Source organism: Patiria miniata, unplaced genomic scaffold (genome assembly GCF_015706575.1).
Source record: "Patiria miniata isolate m_02_andy unplaced genomic scaffold, ASM1570657v1 HiC_scaffold_1, whole genome shotgun sequence".
NCBI lineage: Eukaryota > Metazoa > Echinodermata > Asteroidea > Valvatida > Asterinidae > Patiria > Patiria miniata.
This window is the reverse complement of record NW_024037047.1, coordinates 8572103-8591166: the sequence shown is the minus strand read 5'-3', so window position 1 is coordinate 8591166 and position 19064 is coordinate 8572103. Positions and strand designations below refer to the sequence as shown.

The following is a 19064-nucleotide window of genomic DNA, read 5'->3' as shown; positions in this document are numbered from 1 at the left end:
CTTTAGGTTAAGGGGTTTTGGAATTATCGCCTAATTAATTATTCATATGCACCAATGGTAATTCTGTTTTGTGAACACTACATGTGGGGAAAATTTAGTTTTCACTGCAGGCAGTGCCAAACAAATTTTTCGCTGCGCGGTAACCATGGTAGGAATTGTATGTTTTTGGTATCAATACACAATACACAAGGATAAAAAGTCAGGAAAGCTGGGTGGGGAAAAAAAAAATTTTGCAAGGGTATTTCAGAAAAATTTAGGGGGGTGGCGTATTTGAGGAGTCAGGGTTTTATACCCCCCCAGCCCTTTTACCATTAATGCACTCATGGTGGGTTTTTTTTTAGCGAAACAAAATTTTGCAGACATCATTATTCAAACTTCTGAGAACAGTACAAATGACACCCCCTCCCCGAATAACTTTGGCAAAAAATTTCAATCCCATGGCTTATTGGATCTGTTCTTCTTCATTAATTCTAACAAAAATGTTTACCTCCCCCACGTCCTCCCCCGCGAAAGCGTCCCTCCACCCCAAGCCCCCCCCCCACCAAAAAATAAAATAACCAATAAAACAATTCCATTCATGATGGCCATTTCCAACGAACCACCTCTTGTCCATTGCTAGGATACCATTGACTATTTCACACGTGACCAGCCCCATTGGGTCGTCCCCTTGTTCATATATTATACACTGTGGCTAAACTACCCGTGCAGTATGGAGCAAGCCCGAACAGGTTTGTGTGTAGGTCCCCGCAAAGGCATGCATGTAATCGGTCTTATCGTTTGGGGACCAATCAACAATAGCCATCATGTTTTTGGCCCATTAATTTTCAACTTTGTGTTTGCCGAGCGCCAGCCACCAATCATGTTCGCAAACATGTTTACCGTGGATTGCGCGGTTCCGTCAAGGGATCACGTCAAAATAGTTCTATTTGTGAACTGAAATTCTGTGAAAAATTTGGAGAAATAATTCCTCCTATAAAAACTAGAGTAAATTAAGTAATTTTTGTCTACTTAGAATGACATTAGTAGTTGAAATATACATCACTCTACAAAATGTTTGTAATAAAAACAGCAACATCTGTCGCTTTCTATTGGCAAGGCTTCTCACGCGTATTACACATGTTGGTAATGTCGTGATTTATGCAAAATGCTTTCAATGGCAATTACAAATGTTTTGTTTTGTTTTTCTTTTGGGTAGTAACTTATAGTTTGTTTCAAATTGCAACAACTATTCAGTTCTAAATGTGACAATGGCACACCATTTCAAATTTTGGATAACTAAGTTTTCATTGGATTAATATTGTAAATGGCTATCACTAGTTTCTACTTGCTGATTTTCATGCAAGAATATAAATTGTTAATAACTGTATTTTCTCCACCACCCACACCGTAAATTCTGTAATGTAATTATGCGTGTTAATTTCCAAGCAGTAGAAGAAAGAAATAAGAAACATATGTACAAATTTATGTCTGTCCTAAATTTACAAGGCCTTGCTATTTAAACCAAACTAAAACTTCTGAAAGCACCAGTTAATTATTGTTCACTGTCATTCGTAATGACTATTTAATTAAACATTTTAAATAACTTCCACTGGTCTGTAGACACTTTAGTCATGAATACCAGCAACACACATACACACTTCAGGACCAGCATTGATTGTATTATGTCCCAAAAAACCTTCACCGCAGTGAAGTAGAGTTCATGACTTGTTCAAGGCGGCCTGTTGTTAAGACGTCATGAGTCAAAAAAAAATAATAACTGAGGCGTTATAAACGGACTGGACATTAGCGGCCATGATTTTTCCCTGTGATTTGTGGCCGGCCCTATTCCAAGGCAATCCCCATGCAAACAATATCACCCAACAGGCTTTGCGGGGCCTTGACCCAATGTTAACCTTCGCTCCAATCGAGAGGGAACCAACCATTGTCAGCCCAGCTACATGTATTTGCCTAGGTAGTTCATTGACCAATCAAGTTGCCGGAATCCCACTGCAAAAGAAGAATAGAACCAGAACGATAGAAAGAGAAGGGGGGAAAAAAAAGTCCAAAGAATCATGAAAATCGGTCGCACCAAGTGAACCCACACAATTTGCATAGGTTTAGTTCGTTCGTTTTTTCTATGCAACCGTTGGACTTGATTTTTTTTTACTTTTACATATTTTGGTATTGTTGGGACGTGAGCGATGAATAGTGGGTGTTAACGCTGAATGCCGATGCATTATTAAGAGCTGGTCTGATAGCGTGGTAGACACACTTGGATGGTGTATACCCTGGACGAAACATCGCACCCCGGGAATCAGTGCGTTGCTAGAAGGCGTGACCCAAACGGAGCGTTGGTTCTTTTTTAGCCGGCCGCTATGGTTCTTACCTGTGGGCCTGAGAGTCGGGGTGAGTTTACAAATGATGATTTTGATTTCCAAAATGCGATTTGAAACAAAGTGAAAATGTGCACGGTTTTGAAAACGTATACACAGTATACCAGCTATTTCTAAACTTCATTATTTGCTTTATTGTATTCTTAAATTGTGTTTAACTACATGTATAAACAGCCATCGAAACCAACTTTGGGGCTATGCCAGATTCTTCTAAAGGGCTTCTTCTACAGGGTTTAAGGCTGATGAATTTCAGGCAGTGGTGCATCCAGGATTTGTGGGGCCACAAAATTTTGTTTCCAATTTTTTTTTTAGAAGTTTGAATTTTTTTTTCAAAAAATGTTGCCCAAAATTTCTGGCCGCACTATTCTGACATAGGTGGCACCGTTTACACCCCTAAAAAAGGCCACATACATGTACATACCACCACGGTCAATAAAATTGAAAAAAAAAAAAAATGACAACCTCTTTGGGGAGGGGCTCAAGCCTCAAGCCCCCCAGCCCCCCCCCCCCCCCCCCCCCCACCCCCCTTGGGTGCACCATTGATTTCTGGAAAATTTTGGTAAATTTTCAGTTGATAATTCCAACCTGAAAAAAAAACGGGAAAACTTTTTCAGTATCACATGGAGGATTTGAGGTGTAACTTTTGAACCCATTCGCACTTGTACTACAAGTAAATTGTATTACATTGTGTTAATTCAGTGATGAATTCATAAAACCATAGGGGCCATTCCACGGTTACTCACGTTACATTTTTGATGTACTTTTGAGTTTCCTTGGGCTGTAATTACCTTACTGAAAAGGTTTAATAACTGTTATCCCCATGGTAGATAGAGTAGACCTAGACCTACCTAAGCACCAAAGATGACATCCAGAAAAATGTGTTATGTATGATAAACAAGATGCACAGAATCGGTTACTCATGTTACATTTTTGTAACGTGAGTAACCGATTTTGTACGTCTTGTTTATCATACATAACACATTTTTCTGGATGTCATCTTTGGTGCTTAGGTACATGTAGGTCTAGGTCTACTCTATCTACCATGGGGATAACAGTTATTAAACCTTTTTCAGTATTAGGTAATTACAGCCCAAGGAAACTCAAAAGTACATCAAAAATGTAACATGAATAACCGTTGAATTGCCCATAGGGTTCTGGGTGGTCTTGGGTGCTGGGGGGGGGGGGGGGGGGGTAATAGGCAGGGCAGTTTGGGGCGGTACAGTGACTAAAGGGTTACAAGAAAGCAGCTAGGTTTCAACTTCACCACCAAAGGAAAAGTTATAATTTTAGTTGAAAATTTGCAACACCCTGACACAATGTTCCAAAGTGTTGATTGCATTACAACCTTCTGATAAATTAAAATTGAATCATTCTCCAATTGGGGTAAATTTGGCGGTTTAAGTGGTTAAAACATCTGCACTAGTCAGACAATGGTTGTACAGTCACCCGAAGCAATCCGATCAAATTTGTGTTTTTTTGCAAAGGCTTTCAAAAATCCTTGGGCATACAAGGTTTTCATCATTGTGTTGTTGAAGGTTGTGCAGAACTTAAAGTAGGACTGTTCTTATCTGAACAAAAACTACATAGCGAAAGTTGATAATAAGCAGGATAAATTCCTTTCAAAACTAAACATCTTCTAAGCAGTAGTTATTACCACAGGTAGTTACCGCAAACCGAAACGATACCGATACTCCACCTAAAATCTTAAATACATAAATGTACATGTATATGGGTATAAGCTGCCAAAGTCATTATATTCAGGCGTGCAACTTTTTCGTCAAATCAGCTGGTTTCCCCCCCCCCCCTTTTCATTTCACACTTATGTCATTAAAAATTGGGAGAAAAGTCTGTATATAAAGTCTTTTGAATAAAGCTTGCAAGTTCCCTTGTTTTAATTCCTATAGTTGCATGCCTGTACATTATTCACCACATGAGAACTTGTACAAGTCATGAACCCTAACAGTCCAGAATCATCCACTTTTAATAGGATATTTCACACACTTTCTGGAGGTTTTAATAAATTTTATAAACTCTTTTATTGCACTACATACTTCATGTGTATTAAAGACATTCCTTGTTTGGAACAGATAAAAATCAGTCTTCCCATTGCGCAGTTGGATAGATTCCAATATGCATGTGCATATGCACAGTTGTACTTTAGAGTTTGGACGCGAGTACGATAACGGATTTCCAGGTTTTGTTTTGATTTCAGCTCCATTAACAATGGGCATTTCTTGTTTAAAGTACAAAGCTTATTTGACAAGATGGAAGTACGTGTACATGTATCTTATCGTAAAGTTTGTGCAACTTTTTTTTTTTATGGAATTGCAATCAATGTAATAATCTGCAAGAATTGAAGTTGCAGTGCATAACTGCATGTACAAGTACACTATGTACAACTTAATTAAACCGAAACTTACACTGTAAAGGGCCCATGTAATGTAATTTTTTTAATGGCATCCTTGAAAATGCACATTTTGCGTCCCATTTAAACCCTATTTTCAACTTTCATTTTGCCATTTTCAAGTTTATTTTGGTGCCTTTGTGATATTTATGCTAATATGAATTTCCATATTCATGAGCAAAATTGTGATGTCCTTTCAGGCTGAAACCTTAATGTTACGGCTATTTCTGCACCAAAAGTTGCCAGAATTGTGGATACTTTGCTGTTAGGGATTTTCTTTTCTTTGGTGATTCGTTGTTGTGTCGACCAGTACACGGCAGTAATTATCCAAGGAGCAAACTTTTCTCACAAGTGTTTCAATGAGCAACTGTTTGGGTTCACAATTTGAACAGAAAACCCCTAAACTGAACAGTGTCTTCCTGAAATGATATCACAGCAACAGCGCCCTCAGTTGTCCGGAAAAGCATGGCCAATTTTAATTGTTCAAAGAAGTGCACTTTTAAACACAATCAACCAAAAAGGGATGTCATATATTTTTCATACATTTAAGAGGAGTAGAAAGTTGCACAAAATATGTTCCCAACAAAAATTCACTGCATGGACCCTTTACAAGGCCGGTTCGTACTTCATGCGAAGCATCTTTTCATAAGTATTAAAAAGAAATACAAAGCTTATTGTGGGTAGCTTCGTGTATTCTACCTCCATGCCCTAATACTGAACATGGAGGTTATGGTTATATCATGGAGGTAGAATTGTAGAGGGGTAAAAAAAAAATATTTGTAAAATTTTCAGTTTTGAAATGTGTTACACAAAACAGCTTAGGTATGCTGTGGTTTTTGTTTCCCTTATACTACTTGACCTTTGACCTGAACCAAGTTATGAATCAACCATTGTATGGAGAGTGACATCGCTCAAAAGGTTTCCTTTGGCCCTGCAGGCCTAATATAGTTGTACGTTTCTAAGCAGAAGTGAGATTTGTCAGGATTTTTGAAAGGATTTTTCCTGATTTCAGAATTTTTAAAGAAAAATCCTGTTTGAAATCTGGAATGCCTGCGGTTTTACCATGAAGGTTTTTCTACTGTGTTGCAGATTTTTTGTTATTTTCCCCCAATCTCGACCTTGTTGTAACTTTTCCCCTGTAAGTTCCCAGACTTATTGGGGGAAGGTCCTAGATTAGAGAAGACACCACTGTAAGAGGAAGGAAATTGCAACGGGAACAATGTGTGATTTGTCAACAGTTTCCCCTTGTTGCCCTAATTTTCTATTGCCCTAATTCGATTTCTATTGCCCTGTGCTATATTTGTCATATATCAAGCTGGAATCTCCATAGCGACCTTAATGGTCTCGTGTGAATTTTTAAACGTTCTGTTTGATCTTCCATTATGTGCACGGCAGAAGGGCTATAGTGTCCATAAAGCGGTTGTAGCCACACTGCATTGTGCCTGTAGAACTTTGCAATAATGAATGAACCTGGAGACTTGTCACTCCAAGCAAAGAATATATATTTCAGGTTATTCCTAAATGTATGCATCGCCATGTCCGTGCAACAATGTCGTTTCTCCCAAAATGGCTTGTGATGTTATGTATGTGAAACGCAAGTTTTCAATGTCAAAACGTCGTATCTTGCTTAAACTAACCCGGATGTACACACAAAGTCAATGGACGTCGCGATACGCGAGATATGACCTTGTTGCACAGAGCGTATTCGCGCGAGATACGACTTTGTTGCAGAATCATGTTACGACCTTGTTACAATGCAAGTCAACTGGTTGAATATGAAAAAATATATAAAGCCAAAAAAAATGCTTTTGAAATGCATGTCTCTGAACTTGAATTTTTTAGGGGCTGATAATAGGATACCGCAAACATCACACTCACTCAAGGCAATGTCTGCAGTAAAACCCTCTATAAATTCATTCTTCAACTGTATTCTCTATCGATTCTTTTAACATTTTTTCCTACAACATGTACGTATAATACAGCCTTTGAAGAGGCAAAGCCAGTAAGAAATGGTTTAGGAGAAATCCAGAATACAAAATTCCTACATTGTTTTACTGTTGTCTCAAGGATGTTCTACCTCTGAACCAAGTGTGGTCTTTTTACGAGTTGAAATGTGCGTCGGAGAGATGTAAATTTTTATATTCAGTTCTGCCTTTCGCCAACACATCTTTAACACATTATACTCAGTGTTGTCCAAGGGCTTGCTATAGAAAGAATTCAAAAGTTGACTCTGGTGGGACTCGAACTACACTAGTAAACAGAAGGTCCTGGGTTCGAGTCCCACCCAAGTAAGCTTGTAAATTTTTGTTCTCCCAATCCCCAAACAACACTGAGTATACAGTGCTTATAAAACACATGTCGGCGAAGGGCAAACCCAATATTAAAACAAGTTTGGTCTTTGCTGTGTTTCTGCTACAGAGGCCCAGTCGGCTGAAAATAACTCTGCAGCGCCATGAAATTAGGTCCATCTGCTGAGATTCCAAATATCTTAGCTTATAGCTGGTAAAATGCAGTCTATTTTTATTTTCTAGAGGGGACTGATTATTGTAAGGACTTGGCACAGGAAACTGGATGTGACGGGGAAGGGAAATTGCCTGGCTGAAGAACCGCACCGCATCGGTAATCGGTTTGTCGGGACACGATGAAAACGTTTGGCCCGGTGTACAGCCGGTACCCATGGGGGTGGTACGGTTTTGCACACGTCATCCCACATTGCAAAAAGCCACACAAAAAATCACTGCCTGCCAATCACTGGCCAAAAACCCCCAGCAATGCGCTTTGTCCAATCAGAAGCCACGTGTTATGAAACCGGGGCCACTTTTATGGAGCCACTTAGTACAGAGTTCTGCTAAGCATGGAAGATACTTGCTCAGCAAACACAGGTTACCACCCAAAACGGCATATCATTTGAACTGCTTTGACAGGTACTCTGCCAATTTCCTGCTGAGCACAAATAGCCACCCATACCGATCCATATTAAGCCCCGCCCCATGACGCGTTGACCAATCACAGCCTTGATTGGTGTCCGCCATACATGCATGCACAAAAGTCTTACATGATGCCGTTTTGTCTGATGCCAGACATCGTAAATATTCATTAAAATAACTTGTATCCAGTCAAGAGGAAGTATTTTAGAGCACTGCATATTCATGAGGAATTAGTATCCAATCAAATTCGTGAACAATCTTTATAGTGTAACTACATGTACACTCATACCTTGCATATGGTACTTGTTCCATATCTGTGGGGAGTACACAGGAGTTGTCCCATGGTACTACATGTATGGGGACCTACGGTACATGTATTGTGGGTACAGCGGAATTCAAGTCCCCGTAACTCGGTCCTAATTTGCCTAACAATAAAAAAACCTCCCCTTGCTCATGTAGTACTGACAATTACATGCTGTGTAAATATTCATGAAGAACCACAATTCACCCATTTAGTATCAAATAAAACAAAAATGGGATGGGATAAGCCATTGAAGATGTTCAATTGCTTGCTCAGGAAAGGATCATCTTCAAAATTATTTTGTAATTCTATTGTTGAAAAGATAAATGCGATTTGTGGTAATTTTGGTCGAGTTTTGAGTCACATAGGTCTAGTCAGAGTCTGCAGGGTGGAGTCCGAGTCCCAGACATTTCTCATTAAATTATAAAGTTTGCGGGTAACACCATGTGGAAAGATATCTCTTCTTGGAAGAAGTGTGGTTCTGAAAAGAACCGGTTGGTTGAGTGTAGAACTCGACGTTTCGGACATTTGTCGTTTCAGACGTTTCGGTCATTCACTCATTTGTCATTGTTACTCGAGTCTGAGTCCAAGTCACGAGTCATACAACTCTGGGTTTTCAAAAGATCTTGGAGGGTTGGAGTTGACAAAGTTGTCTGTTAGACAATAATTTTAATATTGTTATTTTAAGTATACATGTAAAGGCTTCTACAGGTACGGTACATATCTATAATATGTACCGGTGGCACACTGCATAAATCCTTCAACATATTGCATAATAGACGGTGTATCGTGAGCCAATTTAGTAATTACATGCCTTATCCCCAATGCTTCATGGCCAGTCCCCCCCCCCTCCCCCTCCCCCCCCCCTCCCCACACACACACACACAGAGCAAACCCCTGATCCCTTTGGCCTTGCAAAACTAAATGAGAGAGTTAATGTTTCATGATGAGAAATTACGGCCAGCCGTTAATAGTGGATGGCTTTCAGTTTTTGTCCATTTTCATCAAATATTCACATCCAAGGATGTCAGTGCCAGCACTAAACATCTGTCTGTGAATCTCCACAGTGCAATTTTAATTATCATAGAACGTGCTAGAAATTGTCTTACATTTTCCATCTGGACTGGGTTTTTTTTTTTTTTGTCTGTTTATATTATCATAATTTTGCAATAATGAAATTAAGATTGTCATTTTAAGTAGTTGTATTACATAATGACTGGAAATGAAATCAAGGATTCCACAACTGAAGCACCCTATGCACTGTAGCTCGCAAGCCGGAAGACACCTGTAGAAAGAAGACAATGAGAAGCAATTACAAATTTAGAGGTGGGAGGAAAACCTCAAGAAGATTATTCTGGGGGAAAACCCATGGAATCAGGTAGGGACTGAAAACCCAATCCACATTCGGACCAGGGCAGGAATCAAACCCAGGCCATCGAGGTGTAAGGCAAGGAAAGAAACCACTGCACCAACCTGACTCCGAAAATCAAAGCTCCAAAAAATTTTTTTTATGGAATCTAGGATTTGGAGCCATAAATACCAAATTGATTTTGTCCCAACCCCCCCAAAACGAAAAGTTAATCATTAACTTGCACCATCCAACTGCGCGCCATAAATTGTCCAATTTTAGAGTTCTGATACGTAGTTCAAGTTTGTATTAAACTTTCAATTACTGTACCATTTGCTTTGCAATAATTGGCAAGATGCCATGTTTTAATTTGCATATTACACATTTTTGAAGGGTAGTTATCATAGAATTAACCACCCGCAGACCTTGAAAATGTTTCACATTTTTGTGGGTACCCTCATCTTTTCCTAAATAAAAATAATAAATGCTATTTTTTTTTACTGGTTTTCAAGCGTCTCTTTTGAGTGCAAGTATTGCAAAAAAATAAAATTGCCATAAGTCTGGACAAAACCAATAGCAATTGTGAAAAGTAAACTCTGATCTTTGTGTACTGATTGAATAGCGAAAGTATACATGTACTTGATCATCACAGACACCATGAACTGACTCTCAGTTGCGGGTGAGTGTGCGGCACGTGCGCGCATTTTACAGAACCGCGTTAATTATTTTCATTTTCACGAACTGACACCCGGCACAGTGCGGCACTTCTAGCGCGCACTCCATACATTTTCGTTTTCACAAACTGACACAGATCGTAGTTACACCAGTTAAAACGGTAGGCCCTTTTTAATCAATTTTTTGTGTATTAAACCCACAAGTATATGGATGGATTTAATTCATGTAAAACCTTTCAAAGCGTTTTTCTCCGTTCTGTATTGCCGCAGCATGCTTGGGTGTCAGTTCGTGAAAATGAAAATGAAAGGATGAACGACTTCCCCAAATGTTTGGTTATAGGGGCGTGATAGGGCACTCGGGCGTCGTGCATGCACGGGAGCAAGACTCAGCGCGCGACTGCAGTCTTTCACTGGTCAAATTTCTGTCAGGATGCCAGCTGTCTGCGATTATGTGCTCAATTTATATGCTCAATACGTTGTTCTATGTGCGGACGCGGCATATCACGCATGTAGACAATCTGTTCCGTACATTTTGTACGCAAGCCCAGATGAGTTGTTTATCCTTGTGTAGAGGATCTGTGTTTAGCCTGAATACACGCGCATGAGGTGTGCTTAAAATGCCTTGGGTCAGCGCACCAAAGTTCCCATCAAGACTGTATTTGATTCATGGTTGCGTTCGCACCCGGATCGACTCGGGTAAAGGCAGACGGGTTAGCTGTGTGAGCCGGGCTAAGCGAACGCTCAAATGCAGGCCGGTACGATCCTCACATGACGTCCATAGCCGTGGACGTAGCCGTTGACAAAAGCCCTTTTTGGACTGAGTCGAACAATTCCTTCCTCATAGCCTTTACAAACCCTGCTCCATGAGCAAGGTCTGTGGTGGCTGCCCCAGCCGAATTTGCCAGCCAGTTAAATAAAGTGTGGTCCTTTTTGTGTGTTTTGATTTGTGCAGAGAATGAACACCAGAATGGCACGATAAGTTCGCTATCCAGCAGTAGTGAAGTCCTACAGAAGCCGGTCTCAACGCAACCGACGCAGTCACCGATGCAGCCACCACTACAACAAAACTCCTGCTGCTTGGTGTGCGGCGACAAATCCTCAGGGTTCCATTATGGTGTCTTGGCCTGCGAGGGCTGCAAGGTATAGCACTCTTTTTAGTGGAGAAAATCTAAAAAAGATCCTTAAACCGTATAACCCCCTAGGCTCTTTTGCAAGGAACCAATCTCAATCCTCCAAAATCCTCCAAAATCCTCCAAAATCCTCCAAGATCCTCCAAGATTGTGTACTTATGTTCAAATGAAGGATACCCAGTGCCTCAATCCTTCAAAATTCTCTAACAGCCCTGCCTCTCAAAATGCATTCAGCCTCAATCCTTCAAAATTCTCCTCTTCTTCAAACATCAGTAAGCCGATATCCTCCAAAATCAACTGATACTGATTGTCCTTGTGCCCTCGATCCTCCACAATCCTCCAAAATGTTATGTTGCATTCAGCCTCAATCCTCCAAAATCCTCCAAAACCACGTACCTGGAGGACTCTTTAAAGTATTGAGAAAGGTTAAAGTTATGGCATTATGGGATAATGCAGTTATTCCAAAAGTAACCTACTGGCTTATCATCAAAATACTTAATTGGACTAAAGATCGTACTGGTACTAAACACCCCATGAAATTATTTGGTCTGGCTTGCTGTCATTTCGGAGAAATCGATCAAGAAACGTAGGTGATTTCCAACGATTAGTCAGTTGACTGATTATTGGAGATAAAGGAGTGTTGTGGATGAAATTTCGTTTCGTGATCGACAGGTTGTGCATCAGGTTGTCACTCATTTTCTCCCAAAATGTAATATCCACTGTGCTGAAACTTCAACAGGCTAGGTTTTGAACATTCTTCTTTGGATTTGGAGTGGTGTTATTATTGGAAACTTACAAATGCATGAAAAGCAAACGATCCTATGCCCCTTTAAAAATCTTGTAACTATATTCAACTTCAGTGTTCCATGGATACAACATCCAAGTGATACACTGTCCTAATTAGGCAGCTTTAGAGTTGAAGGCAAATGTGAATGCAAAGCAAATTTGACTTGACAAAACATTCGCCGTGAAATTCGCTGGAAACAAAGTATGCACAACTAATGCAGATTTGCATCACGAAAACTTGCAAGGCATCACAAATTCACACACATGTATTTGCATTCACTTTCATGCCGAATATGCAGTAGTCCTTATTATTATTTTGACTTTTTAGTGTGAATGTTACGCACCTCTCCAGACAATAACAATTGCATTGCTGCAACCGCCTCTCAAATCAAAATATTTCTCATGGAATTTTGGATAATGTAGGGAAAACTGTTTTCATAAAGAGCTTGGAATTATCCCGACTGTACGTGTAAAACAGTGCATTTATAATGGCCAAGCAAAATGTAGGTCCAATTAGTATCGAAGCCGAGGCTCTTAGTTTTTAAGCAAGGGACCTTTTCCTCTGTCAATCCTCGTCACAAAAAAACACACCGATGCTGTCAGTTTCTAAGGTATTTTGAAAATCTTCTTCTTCCAAGGTCTCATGACGTGAAGGACGTGTTTAATCATCTATTTGCCTAACCCAATTGTCTTGATTAAACATAATAAAAATATGATTTGTCTTTGTTTTTTGTTTTTTGTCTCCAAACGTCAGGGCTTCTTTCGGAGGAGCAGCAAGCGTGACAAAGAATACACGTGTCGCCACGGCAACGGGCACTGCACAATAGGCCGCATGAACAGAAACCGTTGCCAACACTGCCGCTTCAAGAAGTGCTTGGCCGTGGGCATGTCAAGAGAAGGTAACTGTAAGAGTAAGCCCTTTTTTTTTTATTTTCTCCTTGTTTTGTCCTCGTTTTTGTTTTTGTATTTTTTGTCTCCCATCTTTGTTTCATCTTGCATCATGAGCTTTCTGTTCATATATAAGCAAGTTTCGAATGGCAAAATATTAATTCTGCTTCTGGTTTCCCTACCTACCCTGCTCTGACAGTCTCTACCCTAATATGTTTTTATCGGAAAAATGAGAAGAAAAAAACATCTAAAACCATCAATTACTACCTTTTACCCTTGACTACACGCAGATGCCTCCATATGATTGTACACGAAAAATCTGCCTACTCGATTGCCATGTAATCGGAAGCAGAAGTTTATTTGGTTTTTTGGCCTTTTAGCTATAGTTTGATAATTCCCTGCAGTTGCAGGCCAGTAATTAGGCCCGAAATAGCCGGCCAAATCACAATTTGCATGGCCTAATTTTTTTTTTTGCTTTATTTATTTAATTCTTATTTTTACTGAGTAGCCCGTTCAGTGGAATCCACTGGTCTCCCACAGGACCCTGTAAAGTGAAGACAATGTGAAGAAATGACAGTTTTAGTTGTGGAAGGAAACCCCAGAAGAATATTCTGAGGAAAACCCACGGAATCAAGTAGGGACTGAAAACCCAATCCACATCTTGGCCCAGGCAGGAATCGAACCCGGGTCACAGCGGTGGAAGGCGAAGAAAGTACCGCTACTCCAACCTGACTGCCCTATGCTATTACTAGAGCATTTTGTGGGCCATAAACTTGAGGGTTTGTTAAAAAAGAAGGATGGAAGTCGTGCACAGGAATGGGAGCTTGTATATATATGTGAAATTGGGATAAAATTGGGCCCTAAAATTACTCTATTTTGCAGTGGAGCACAGGCATCATTTTTCACAAAGGCAATGGGCTTCATGACTTCTTTTGGGGGTGATCATCTTTGAATGGAATTTTCTCCCAAAAGTCATTGAACACAAAATGAAAGATGATGAAATGAGCTTTAATTTGATGTGTGTCTCAAACACCTTGGAGAGTTGGGGTATTTTTTCCTGTATTTCGGATGTGGGCGTGCTTATCACTGGGTCTATGGCAGTTTATTTACTAGTCTGCAACCTTATGGGGTCCGTGCACAAGTACGCCCTCAATGTTAAGACGGGGAGAGCTGGGGGAGACCACTGGTTGGGGAGACTTTTGAGCGATTGTTGGCTCTGATATTTTTGCCTCAGTGGGAGCTAGCCTAAAAAAAATGAAACTTGCTTGCATGTGACAGTAGTTTAATTTGCATCTACTAATTGTCATGAAATCGCTGTTTTACTGCGTGTGGTCTTGTGTTCTGTGCTTTTGTTCTTAGTATATCTTTTCACTTAAACAAGGTGGTAAAAATAACCGGAACCTCATACTTCCACTACCCAGAGGCATGGGGAATCTTTTTAGAAGAAAAATGAAACCAAGATCGCCCGATTCGGTCCAGTTGATTTTGTTCTAGAGCGTATTTTGTGAAGCAAGGTGGGGGTCATTGTTGTCCCGATGAATTACTAAACCGCGCCCGGGAATTTGACTTGCATTGTAATTGATGGAGGGATTGTTATCTAATAATACCCACATGAAAGAAGAATCCTTTACAAAATAGGCTCTGCAGCAAAAACTACTGGATGGATCGGGATATTTTGGTATCATAATTCTTCTAAAAGAATTCTCCATCAATTGGTACAGGTGGTTTGAGTCTCAAGGTAGTGGAAGTACATGTACATGTATGCCGTTCCGGGTTTTTGTTTTTTTTGACCACCCTGTTTATGTGTCAATTATAATTTCATGGCCCTACCATAACCAGAGAATAGAATTATGTGCTTACAGGCTCCGTACACGAACAAGAAGGGGCACTTTTTGACCACTTTCGAGAGTTGCAAAATGTGATTTGAAAATAGTAAAATTTCTCTCGTAACTTTGTAATGGGGAGGTGAACTCAAGGTTTATGAACGGGAATGTTTAGAGCATGATGAACTTTCACTTACTGTGAAATTTAGGGTAAAACTGTTGATCTAGCAAGTCACTGGATGCAACAAAAGTATGCCATGTTAGGGGCCGGCCCACCTTAGGTGTCGCCTCACCTTAGGTGTCATCAACAATGCATGACAGTCTTTAGTTGTTCTCAACCCATTTCACTATTCCTCCAAATCATTTCAATCATTCATTCATGATAGTTTGAGTTCCTATTTTAAAATTTGTGGTCTTGCCATGAAACATTAAGTTTTCTCACCAGAAGGATTGTCAAGTTCTGTCATGCCAGCACATGTATAAATCACGATTTACGTCCTTTTCAATTAAAACCGAAATGCCTCTTTTTTTTGCCTCTCTGTCTAACACACCAATTTAGCCGTGAGATACGGTCGCGTCCCGCAACGCACGAAGGTCAAAGGCGGCTCGGGCGCCACGTCGACGGCGCGGAAGAAGAGCACGGACTCGGAGTACGGCGTCAGCGACGGCGACGACATTCCACACTTGCCCCACCAGCCGCCACCCATGAACGGGCAGACGACCTATGACCTGAGCGTGGTGCAGCCGGGGGGCGACACGCTACGCTTGAAGCAGGCGGAGATGTACGACCTGGTCAGCACCGTGTCCTACGCCTTCCGCATGACCTGCATGTACAGCCCCAACAATGCACCGTATCTCAGAGATTTCGCTTTCACTCAGGTGAGAAAAAGAACCCAGAGGCGGATCTAGGATTTTGCATTCTCTATCTGGGCCTATCTGGAGAGGCCAAACAGGGGGGGTGTGGAAGTCCAAGATTTTTTTAAGAGGGATTTTGGCATAGATGTCAAACTCAACACGTACAGAGACTGTGAGTAGTGAACTGGGATTTGCAATATTGTAACAGAGTTGTAACGAGTCACTGATTTTTGTGACTAGAGTCGAGTCGAATCTTTTTAAAGAAGTGACTCGAGTCGAGTCAAGTTGAGTCATTAGGTGAAGACGGTCGAGTCGAGTGGAGTCGAGTCGAGTCGAGTCGAGTCGAGTCGAGTATTTAGCTCGAGTCAGTTTGAGTCCCAAATATTTGAACACTATACAATAAATACACACAAGAGAGAGAGTCATTTTTTTGGCTTTTTTAATTTTACATTCGGGCTACTACATGTGGGGACACCACATTTGACTCTTTATGAAAATAAAAAGGGGTGCCAGCTGATCGTCATTCAACTAATGGGGACACTGATCAAACCACGTATGTATATATACATCATTCGCGAAGATTCTAACATGAACAAAAACCGGTACTGGCGTAAGTCATTGCAAATATTTTTTGTAAATTTTTGCTTTTATTTTTTGGACTCCAGTCTTATTAGCCTTCCTCGAGTTGAGTCGAGTCATTCTGATGAGGGACTCAAGTCGATTTGAGTCACCAAAAATTGTGACTCAAGTCGGACTCGAGTCGAGTCATTGACTCAAGTCATTACAACTCTGTATTGTAAGCATGGTGTTATTTCAGGGAAGGGAATTTGGGATTTTTTTTCTTAATGGTCAGATTGGGGGGGGGGTGGTGGTTAGCCACCCCAACCACCCCCCTTCATCAGTCCTCAGAACCCTTTGATATGTCCATGAGCAATGTACTTTACTCTAGCTTGCCTTGTCTTTCTGGACCTATCTGGAGAGCCAAACAAGGACTTTTATATTTCACTGATATGAAATGCAAGTGTCACACAACACCACCTCATAAGTTTTTTTGTGTAGAAATCCTTACTTGTAATTTGCCTTCGAATGTTTGGATGATGACTATACCAATTAAATGCTGGTTCATCCAATCACATGAGCACAGCTTCAACACACTCATGTAGTCACACTTTTTCCCTGACCCTTCAGGACAACTGCCAGCTCTCGACGACCAACGGCGACAGCATGGACATGATGGGCCGACGGACGTGGCTCCAGCTGGCCGAGCTCCTAGACCAAGCCGTCAGCGGTCAAGTCGAGTTTGCCAAGGCCATCCCCGGCTTCCGCAACCTCTCCCAGGACGACCAGCTGCTGCTCCTCAAGGCCAGCTTCTTCGAGCTCTGGGTCATACGGGTCTCCCCCTTGGTCATGTCCATGAGCCCCCAGACCAACGGGTACATGTCAGGAGGGATGGGGGTCCAGGGGCACCCGCCGCAAGCGGCGATGGCCGGCAGCCCCACTGGCGGCTCGCTGCTCTGGCAGCAGCTCTGCCAGCTGCTGTCGCAGGACCTGTTCGGGATGATGTCCACGTTTGCGCACGAGATGAACCAGCTGTTTCTGCTAGAAACGGAGGTGTCACTGTTTGCTGCCTCGCTGCTGACCGCCAGAGGTTGGTTTTGGCGTTGATTTTGAGTCATTGATTTCGGCGCTGTTTAAACCGTTTCATTTTGCAGGTGGAGCAGAACTGGTCAGGCAAGTTACTGGTTTGTCAGTCTTTGTCCAAGTCTGGGTTTTGATTTTCTTAATGTACTGCAGGAGGGTGCTATCAATAAGTCAAATCCAGTCTTGTGAAGTTTCAGCGGTTGGGCCTGAGAAATTCTGAGGATACCTCAAGTACACTATGTATTCAAGACAATGTGAGGTTTGCATCAGTGGTGCACCCAGGATTTGGCTTAGGGGGGGGGGGGGCTCACAATTATTTTTTTAGAAATTGAGGGGGGGGGGTTCCCAAAATGGCCACAGAAAAAAATTGGGGTTTTTTTTGGGGGGGACGGACTATTTTGACGTTGGTGGCACCATTTACACCCCTATTATACTACTCGAAAATAGGCCACATACATATCACCACGGTCAAATCGTGGGACTAAAAAAAAGAAATGGATGTGCCACTGGTTTGCATGGCATTTCTTGGGTCCAAAGTTGCCGGGATTCCCATGACTAGACTAATGACTCTTCTGATTGACAGCACTTTCACTGCAATTGTTAGGGACCGACTGCAAATTCAGTCTTGGACTAAGACTATCGACTATCTTGCAAGGTTGTTGGTGATATGACCTGTTGAACAGCATGTTGCGCGATCCTTCCATCAGTACTCAGAGGATCCGTGCACATATATGGTGAGTCTGTGCCTGGATAGACTCTGCACATAAACAGCAGATGGTAATCCATTTTAGTGTTCATGCAGCATGAACATCACACACTTCTCAAAACAATAACAATAAGCCTCTGTACTGATGACATCGCACTTTGTTTACGTGTGTGCTTTCTGTGGTGCTTAGTGGACCGTGGGCCCCCACTGGCTCCATAGGAAAGTGCACATGTAAACAAAGTGTGACGTCATCAGTACAGAGGCTTATATTGCTGTGCTACACTACCTATTGACTTCCAAGCAACCTTGAGATTAAAAGTGAAGATATTTCTCATGGAAGTTTTGAAATTTCTCAGGGAAATATCTGGGAAAACTTATGGAATTTGTCTTCATAAAGTGCTGAGAACCCTGATACACAGGTCCTCTCAACATTTATCACAAGCCAAACACAATATGATCTGAGCTTTGGCAAAACTGACTTCACATCTGCAAGTTTAGAAGAAGAATAAATAGGACCATTTTCTTTTGCTCCCTCCCTTGCAGATATACCAGGTTTGGCCAACCCAACCCTAGTCGCTGAGCTTCAAGATCAACTCTTCGAGGCGCTACGCATCCAAGTGGAGGGCAACCACCCACCCAGCAACCCACCCTTCATTAGCACCCTAGTCAACAAGGTGCACGTCCTGCGACGCATCGGCGCCATGCACCGCGACTACGTCATGGGCTGCGCGCAACGCTGGCCGGACCTCTGCGCCAGTCTACCGGCCCTCTACGCTGAAATGATGGACATCAGCATGCAGTGACCCCAAGCCACAACTAGCTATACGACAGGGAGAAAAAAAGGTGTCTTTTTTATGGTGTTCTTGCAAATAGAAATTCTGGTTATTTGTCAGTTGCTAATAACAAGTGTCGCAGTTCGAGATGTGTTAACCCTAACCCCCATCGGGTATTCTTCAGGTACCCTGCTAAATGCAACATATCCAACTCAACTCAAATGAGAACCGCGCCAAATGCAACAAACTGCAACACTGGATTCTGTTGCATTGTGCAGTGAACCCAGTGCGCGCCAGCCTTGGCACCAAGCAGTTACCCTGCTAAATGCAACAAGATGCAACAGGGCACGGTTCTTGAGTTGGCTGCCACTGTAAATGCAACAGTGTGCAACAACAGTTCACCTTTGTTGCTTTCTGTTGCATTTAGCAGGGTTAG

The 19064-nt window shown here is 41.6% G+C and overlaps 1 protein-coding gene across 3 annotated transcripts; it reads left to right on the top strand.

Annotated features, from left to right (window-relative positions):
- The first annotated feature begins 1665 nt into the window (after positions 1–1665).
- LOC119721942 (ecdysone-induced protein 78C-like) lies at positions 1666–18834 on the top strand. 3 transcript variants are annotated; one of them, XM_038191905.1, is made up of 6 exons: positions 1666–2385; positions 10979–11166; positions 12697–12853; positions 15213–15532; positions 16697–17156; positions 18399–18834. In XM_038191905.1, the coding sequence occupies exons 1-6, from the start codon at positions 2355–2357 to the stop codon at positions 18656–18658; spliced, it is 1416 nt and encodes a 471-aa protein (XP_038047833.1). In that variant the 5' UTR covers positions 1666–2354; the 3' UTR covers positions 18659–18834. The 3 variants fall into 3 exon arrangements, with proteins under 3 accessions (XP_038047833.1, XP_038047846.1, XP_038047838.1); XM_038191918.1 differs by having other exon boundaries at positions 1667–2385; positions 12697–12841; XM_038191910.1 differs by having other exon boundaries at positions 1667–2385; positions 12697–12847.
- Positions 18835–19064: the final 230 nt, after the last annotated feature.

What these genes read in the sequence shown, in the direction of transcription:
- LOC119721942 (XM_038191905.1), top strand. Translation starts at nt 2,355, where the DNA reads ATGGTTCTTACCTGTGGGCCTGAGAGTCGGG. An exon ending in GAGATTTCGCTTTCACTCAG is followed by an intron (nt 15,533 to 16,696) that starts GTGAGAAAAAGA and finishes CTGACCCTTCAG; the next exon opens with GACAACTGCCAGCTCTCGAC. An exon ending in CTCGCTGCTGACCGCCAGAG is followed by an intron (nt 17,157 to 18,398) that starts GTTGGTTTTGGC and finishes CCTCCCTTGCAG; the next exon opens with ATATACCAGGTTTGGCCAAC.